At 40.1% G+C, this 8,314-nt stretch overlaps 1 protein-coding gene across 1 annotated transcript in view; it reads right to left on the reverse strand.

Annotated features, from left to right (window-relative positions):
- Positions 1–2,089, reverse strand: part of LOC119065026 (A disintegrin and metallopeptidase domain 3-like) — a 135,705-nt gene extending 133,616 nt beyond the window's left edge. Inside the window, exon 1 of the mRNA XM_053660077.1 lies at positions 1,772–2,089. Coding sequence (XP_053516052.1) covers positions 1,772–2,089 — 318 coding nt within the window. The remainder of the gene's footprint in view (positions 1–1,771) is intronic.
- Between the last annotated feature and the right edge of the window lie 6,225 nt (positions 2,090–8,314).

Raw genomic sequence — 8,314 nt, forward strand, 5'->3', positions numbered from 1 at the left:
AGCACTGTGTAGAACACTGCTATATGTGCTGTAGCAATTTCCCAACAATTTTCAGTGGATGAAAAATGGAAGCATTGTTATGGACATGAAGCACATACACTTGGTAGTGAAAATAGTGGAAAAATACAGTGTTGCTTCAGAAATGCTTGTGTGAAGGCAGGCCCTGTGGTTGGAGGTGCAAAACAAGCGAGGCCACTTCTACTTCCATCCCTACATTCCTGGACCTGCAAGTCCTTTCTATTAGCAGCACCTTAAGGATGTCTGGATTAATAAATACACAGGGTGGGGCAAAAGTAGGTTTAAAGTTGTGAATACATGAGACAGAATTTATTTCTGTATTCTTACTTATTACTATATTATTTCCCATACAAACAACTGTAAACCTACTTTTGCTTCATCTTGTGCTGTACGTTAAGGATATTGCATTTGTCAAGGTTCTTCACAGAAGCAAAATACATGATGGATGGATAGATGGATAGAGAGAGATATTTTAGGAATTTTGCTCATTTGTCCATGGAGGCCAAGAAGACCCATGTCAATTCTAGATCTACAAGCTAGAGAACCAGGAGAGCCAGTGATAAAATCAACCCGAGTCTGAGGGCCAGAAAATCTGGTACTGAGGATGTAAGCGCTGGATCTCAGTCTGAAAGCCCAAGAATCAGGAGCACCGATGTCCAAAGACAAGAGATGAATGTCTCCACTCAGCCAGACAACAAATTGCTCTTTCACTGTTTCGTTCTGTTCAGGCCTCAATTTGTCAGAGTGATGCCCACTCGCTTTGGGGAGGGCCATCTGCTTTACTCAGTTCATCAATTCAAATGCTAATCTCTTCTGGAAATATGCTCACAGACACACCCAGAAATAATGTTTTACCACCTATCTGCACATAGAGCTCAGTCAAACTGACACCATCACAGATATACCATCACAGATAGCATTCTATTGCTTTAAAATACCTCCTTCAAACAGGTGCTTCATTTCACCTATTAGAAAAGCTATTCAAAAGTTGCATGAGGCTAGGTGGTGCATCCTGAGAAACAATCAGCAGCGGATCTCGTGGTCATGCGCTCGCTCCCACACCTCATTTACCGTGAAGTGGGTTCCCTGGCCAGATGCCATGCAATGTGAGATTCTACATCTGTGTATTTCAACATGTTAAGAATCATATCAGCTATCCCATATGTAATAGTGCTGCCTATGGCTCTGCAAGTGGGAAGGACAAAGCAATAACTGAATAGGTACCTCTTCCTAAACAGAACAAAACTTTGGCCCCTTCTAGGTTGGAAGAAGTTCTGATATGATCAACTTGCCATCAAGTGAGAGTTGCTTTCCTTTAAAAAACTCTGACCAAGTCGTTCTGTCTATGTGGTTGCTTACTCCCTTCTCTGTGCTGGATGTTTTCCAGTGGGCACTGGCACGCGATACAAAAACATTCACATCTGGTGCCCATTCCCGTAAGTCCATCCACACGCCTCTGCCCCAGAGCCCCTTGTATCTATAACCGGAAGACCAACCAAACCATTCATAACTCAGGCTTTTCCTTCACTTTTAGTGGTCATATGCAAGGTATAATCTGTTACCTCTCAAGTCCAAATTCATTATTCACTATTTGATCTGCAATAATGGATCAAAATCTAGATATTTTCTCCATTATAGCAGGGCAATACCAAAATTTGCCAGTACAGCACACCAGAGGGACATTGGAGGAACGAAACACCCTTGGTGTGTAATGTGCTTTACCTTTGCTTATTCCTGCTGCACTGGAAATTACCTGTGCCACACGTGAGGACCTGCCATGGTGCTGTACTCCTTGCACGCATATTGCCAGAATACGTTGGCCTTCAGTGATCTCGCAAGCCTGGCCTGGATCCACTAACCACACTCTTGTGATCCTGCTGACATGGACATCATGGACTTCAGGCTGCAGCTCCTGCAGTGCCATCCCAGCACACTCTGTGGAACCCCACACCAGCTGTGACTCACCTGTGCCTGTCCTGACCTGGACACTGTGCACTCCAGCCCTCACACATGAAGTGGCGTTGATTCTCTCAGCAACACTAGCTGGAGGTGTGATTTCTGCTTTCTCCATGTCTGTGGACCAGTTCTGGTCTAGTGGCCAAGTAGACATAAATCACACCTTGTCCATTGAGGTCTGAACTCCAGCCTTGCAGAGTGGCCACCCTTACAAACGGTACCCTTCCTTGGGGACTATCCTCACACCTCAGGTACCACAGAGTTCTCTTTATGTCATTATAATTAGTTTTCTATTGTAGCTTATTATCCAACTTTTCTTATTTAAATTACTGTGTGACTTCTGTTCCCCGAGTGAACCCAGACTCTCTGGCTCTCAGACATAGCCAGTAACTGCTTGTTACCAGTCTTCAACCTTTTATTATCCCTCTGCAGAAGGCGTCAGTAAAACTTAGCAGTGACCAGCTAACTCTGCTGACTTTAAATGCCTGCTTTATCTCCTCTGCCACATTTCTCTCTACTGGGACAGTTTTCCTCATTACCATACAATTTTTAGAATTGTACTGCCACCTTGTGGCAGGAACTATCTGCACCCTTCTTCCCACAGGGTTCCCGTCCTTGTTGCCGCAGGACTAAGTGAACCAAGCCAAACCCACATCTTACTACTCAGTAGTTCAAAAGTTCCATGAGGTTAGGTGATGCATCATGAGAAACAATCAGCAGTGGATCTCATGGTCATGCGCTGTTCTCATTATTAATTGTTTTACACCGACTGCTCTCATTATTAATGAGCACATGGTCAAGCACTGCTCTCATTAATTGTTTTAATCCAGATCTCCAGAGAAGCAGATGCCAAGACAGAACTAAATATGCAGGAATTTCACTAGAAGGAACACTACTATATGAAAAAATGGAGATAAATATGAAATGCTAAGAAACCTGTCAGAGAGCAAAGCAAATCTGACCCCAGGTGAAGGTGAGATGGGGAGAAAACTGGAGAGAAGCGTTGTAGGATCACACAGTTTAAGGAAGGCCTGTGCAATGTGAAGAAGGTGCAGCAAAGCTGCTGGGGAGTCCTCAGCCCAGAGTCACTGTCAGTGGAGTCCCATGTCTCCATGGAATGCTCGCCCTATTTCTACCAAGGTCTGTCACTGCTTGGGAGCCGACCATGGGACGCGTGGCCTCAGCAAAATGACCCGATATGTTTCAGAGAACAGCTGCTCAGACCCTTCACCATTCGTGCTCCTTGTTCTAGGAGATTTCCAGGTACATTCCTGGCTGCCACACACCACTCTGTTTGTACACACTTATCTGCTTCCAGCCTGTCCAACTTTTAGAAATGGCTACAGGCCTCATTAGTGAATCGAGGACACTTCCAACATCAGTGTATCTCTCAGGTTAATTTGGCAGTCAACTTGGAAACTAGCAAACTGATTCTACAAGGACCTGTAGAGTTGGGGGCAGAGGGGAACCAGCCAAATCAAAGACAGCAACCCTGTCAAAGAATGCTTTAGAGGGTCTTCCATCATGGAAACTATGGCAGGTCTACACCTAGTCACACTTGGCACAGGCTTCGTGCTTTCTATTTTTTTCACAGTGTGGTAGAGAATGTAAGTAGTGCTCACCAAATAGTCTATAAGTTCTCCTGATGTTTTCCAGACCCTAGATGAACTCAGATAAGAATATATAATTAGGTCCATGACTTTGAAAAGAACCTAAGCAAGCAAGCGGACCTGGTGCTTTTGCTTCCTTAGCTTCATGATGTGTCTACTCTTGGTAACAAATATCTCAAAACACTAAAGAAGGATGTACAGCTCAAAGAGAAACAATAACAAGAGAAGGATTGTATTCAGATCTTACTTGAGTAAATACCACTGGGACAAGTCAAAGGCCAGCTGAAGGCTAGAAGCTCTGAAAGGAAAGAGGACGGTCAGATGGAGGGAGGGAGATTCAGGTCAACCTATAGGGTAGAAGGGAAAAGAGATGGTCTCCATCTTTGGGTCAGGAGGTTAGACCAGCAGGCCTCCACGGCTTCTAGGGATGAGGATCTGAGGCTGCGTTCTCCTGATTCAGAGCCTCTTCTGGATTCAGGTTGGAGGAGGGAGGGTGCAAGCTGAGGCTGAAAATACAGTAGACAGCAGACATGATTCAGGTGATTCAGGTGCAGATGATTTATTATATCATAATTTAAGCCTTCGGTAGTGACAACACAGGTGAGAAATAAATTATGGTTTTTTTCTTTCTTGGTTTAAGCCAATTTCTGATTATTTATTTGTTGTCATCCTCTCTTCAGGCCAAGGTTGTTAGGAACTGTTGCTGTAAGAGAAAACAAAACAACCAGAGTTGCTTTTTTTTCTGAGCCAACATATTTCTAATGCAAATAATTGAAAAGGCACAGGTAAACAAAAGGAAACAGTCAAGGAAATGAAAACTAAATCCAGAAGAAAACAATTATCCAGTTACCTCAATGGCAGATACTCTTAGTTTTATAATAGAAGCAGCTCTCTTAAATACTGTTTATTTATCCATATTTAGTAACTAATTAGGTCAATAAAACAAGTATCTTGACACTTCCATTCTAAGTATATGAAATGATTTTAACTTAGCTAAAGGAAACTTTGTGATAATTCTAAGTACAACCACATTTTACTTAGATGCACACACATATATATATATCTATATATTGAAATATTTTAACAATGACCATCCTTTGTGCTAAGATTAATGATAATAATTATTTATTTTGTATACCTATATTCTTTAAATGAATGCTTATTACTTGTTACTTATGTGATAACAACAGAATGATTCATACACTCAGATACATATACAAATATTTGAATGAATTAAGAAAGGAGAGTCAAGGCAGTATTTGGGCATTTCAAGGACTCTGGATGGGAAAAGATTTTAATGTTCTTTAAATCTGAAACTACCCTTCAGAATTATGAAAAATGAAACCAGTTAAACATTAAATAAAGTTAGAATTTTGTTGTAAAGTACAAAAGCAAAAATCACAAAAGTATTTTTGAAACCAATAAATAATGTTTAAAAAACAGGAAGTTATTAACACTGTGCGAAATCTAAAATCCCAACTTACATAACAGAAAAATCGGTGGAGTGAGAGATGGAAGAAGGGAATAATATATTAAGGACCCTAGTACTAATTCCACATGGTTATATGGTGTACTTTCTGTGCCGTACTCTGTATAGAAATAGCTCGGTACTAAATGGCACAGTGTAAAATAACAAAGAAAATTTCATAGGATAGTAAAAAATAGTAAAATTCAAAATACACTGTCTCTCAGAAAAGATACCACACACATGTTCAACTCACTAAAAATAAATAACTTATGAAGTTACAACTTGACTCAAACAGATTGGTGATGATCATTACAAGGAAGTCATTTGGCAATAAATACCAAAACAAGGAGTGCGTATACTGTATTTATGCTTTGATCACTCTCTTCTAGGGATTTATCCTGAGGCTATCATTGTATAATTATTTCAAAATGTGTACACCTTTAAGCATATTATTTACAGGGACTTTGTAAAAATAAAAAACTGGAAGTTGCCCTGGCTGGTGTAGCTCAGTGGATTGAGTACTGGCCTGTGAACTAAAGGGTCACCTGTTCGATTCCCAGTGAGGGCACATGCCAGCCAGGGTTGTGGGCCAGGTCCCCATTAAGGGGTGGTGCATGAGATGCAAACACACATTGATGTTTCTCTCCTCTCTTTCTCTTTCCCTTTCTGGAAATAAGTAGATAAAATCTTTTTTAAAAAAGAGTTGTTTTTAAAAAAAACTGGAAATAGTCTAAATATTCATAATAATGGAATTTTTGAAATAATTTCTTTTTAAATTGAATAGCATATGTCACAAGAGAATGATATAGGCCTAATTTTTTTAAACATTTTTTATTGATTATGCCATTACATTTGTTCTATTCCCCTCCTCCATTCCCCTCCACCCTGCACACCCCTCCCCCACCATTCCCCCCTTTAGTTCATGAACACGTGTCTCGAGTTCTTTAGATTCTGTATTTCCCCTACTATTCTTACCCTCCCCCCTATCTATTTCCTATCTACTGTCTATGCTACTTATTTTCTGTACCTTCTTCCCCCTACTCCTTCTCTCACTCCCCTGTTGCTAACCCTCCACGTGATCTTCATTTCTATGGTTCTGCTCCTGATCTAGCTGCCCTCTTAGTTTGCTTTTGTTTTAGGTGTGGTTGTTAATAATTATGAGTTTGCTGTCCTTTCACTGTTCATCTTTTTTATCTTCTTATTCTTAGGTAAATCCCTTTAACATTTCATATAATAAGGGCTTGGTGATGATGAACTCCTTGAATTTGATCTTATCTGAGAAGCGCTTTGTCCTTCCATTCTAAATGAAAACTTTGCTGGATAGAGCAATCTTGGTTGTATAGGCCTTTGGTTTTTATGACTTGGAATACCTCTTTCCAGCCCCTTCTTGCCTGTAAGGTCTCTTTTGAGAAATCAGCTGACAGTCTGATGGGAACTCCTTTGTAGGTGACAGTCCCCTTATCTCTTGCTGCTTCTAGGATTCTCTCCTTCATTTTAATCTTGGCTAATATAATGATGATGAGTTCCTTCTTGGGTCCAACTTCTTTGGGACTCTCTGAGCTTCCCGGATTTTCTGGAAGTCTATTTCCCTTGCCAGAACGGGGAAGTTCTCTTTTATTATCTGTTCAAATAAGGTTTCCACTTGTGACTGTTCCTCTTCCCCTTCTGGTACCCCTATAATTCAAATGTTGGAGCATTTAAAGATGTCCTGGAGGTTTCTAAGCCTCTCATTTTTCTGAATTCTTGTTTCTTCATTCTTTTCTGTTTGGTCATTTTTTTCCTTCCTTCTGGTCTACTCCCTTGATTTGAGTCCCAGTCTCCTTTCCATTACTATTGGTTTCCTGTGCATTTCCCTTCATTTCAATTAGTTTAGCCTTCATATGTTCCTCTAATTTGTGACTAAAATCAACCAGTTCTGTGAGGATCCTGATCATCAGTGTTTTGAACTGTGCATCTGAAAGTTTGGCTACTTCTTGGTCACTTAGAATTATGGGCTCTGGGGCTTTGAGTTCTTCTTGAGCCATGTTTTGGTCTGTTCATGCCTGTTACATATGAGAAGCGGAGCCTTGGGTGTTCACCAGGGCGGGGCCACCCAGGTCACTGGTTTGTGATGCTGTATGTGGGGGTGGGGTCAAAGAGGGGCAATAGTGGTCCCCTCTGCTGCTTCCCACCACTGTGGGGCCTACACAGTCTGTCTCACTGCTCACTCCTTCACCTGGTTTATCTGCACTCGAATGTACAACCACGGTCAGCCTGCTGCCTTGTGCCCTCACTGGGCCCACCCGTTGCTATCCCACACCTGGGATCCGCCCACGGCTGCCTGCTTGCCTGGGTTGGGGGATCTTTCCTGTCTGTCGCCCGCTCTACTGCTGGCTCCGCCCCTCTCACCTGTCTGGCTGAACAGTTCATTGTTGTTGGACTTCCGTACAGTTCAATTTTCTGTGTTTTGGCTGCATTTTTGTTACTAAAACTTTGTTGTCTTTAAACTTGGTTGTGCGAGAGGGTACCGTGTTTCCACCTATGCCTCCATCTTGGTGGAAGAAATGTACCATAGTTTTTGATCTACTCATTTGCTGATGGGCACTTAGGTTGCTTCCAGCACATGGCTGCTATAAATTGTGCTGTTATATTATTAATGGAAGTCATTTTTGTCTATTGATTTTGAAAATTTACTCTTAATTCATATATCAACCAAGGTAACTTAGATATTTTAATAAATATTTGATAATCCATTAACAATAAAAAAGATGTACTTTGAAAATAAAATGATCTATATTTTAATTCATTGTTAGTTTAGTTCTAATACCAAAGTTTGCTTGTATATCCCTGTTTTCCCTTCATATAAAATTTCAAAATCTTTTTCTCAAGTTTGGTATTCATATGTCAAAAAAATAATTTGAGTAAGTTCAAAAAAGCAGAAAACTGTACTTGACAATTTAAATATATATATATACACACAGAAACATACATATACATACATAGTTTATTAATGTTGGAAAAGAAGAAAATAAGCTTTAAAGTTAAAAGTTATAAGAGGATGAAGACAGTCCATTTCAAGTTAAGTGAAAAAGAAATATATTTTAGATAATTAGACTCAAAAATAAAAAAAATTTCCTTTGTTCTGTCTTGAAAATAAATGCTGAATTAATTATAAAAGAAATATAAAATTTAAATATGATAGGTATGATTGTTTTAAATATAAAAATGTAAGCTACAAATTTGATTAAAACCTAATAATTCTAAGAAGATGTTAAGTTGCTGA

Source organism: Artibeus jamaicensis, unplaced genomic scaffold, assembly GCF_021234435.1.
Source record: "Artibeus jamaicensis isolate MK-2021 breed Jamaican fruit bat unplaced genomic scaffold, CSHL_Jam_final scaffold_833, whole genome shotgun sequence".
NCBI lineage: Eukaryota > Metazoa > Chordata > Mammalia > Chiroptera > Phyllostomidae > Artibeus > Artibeus jamaicensis.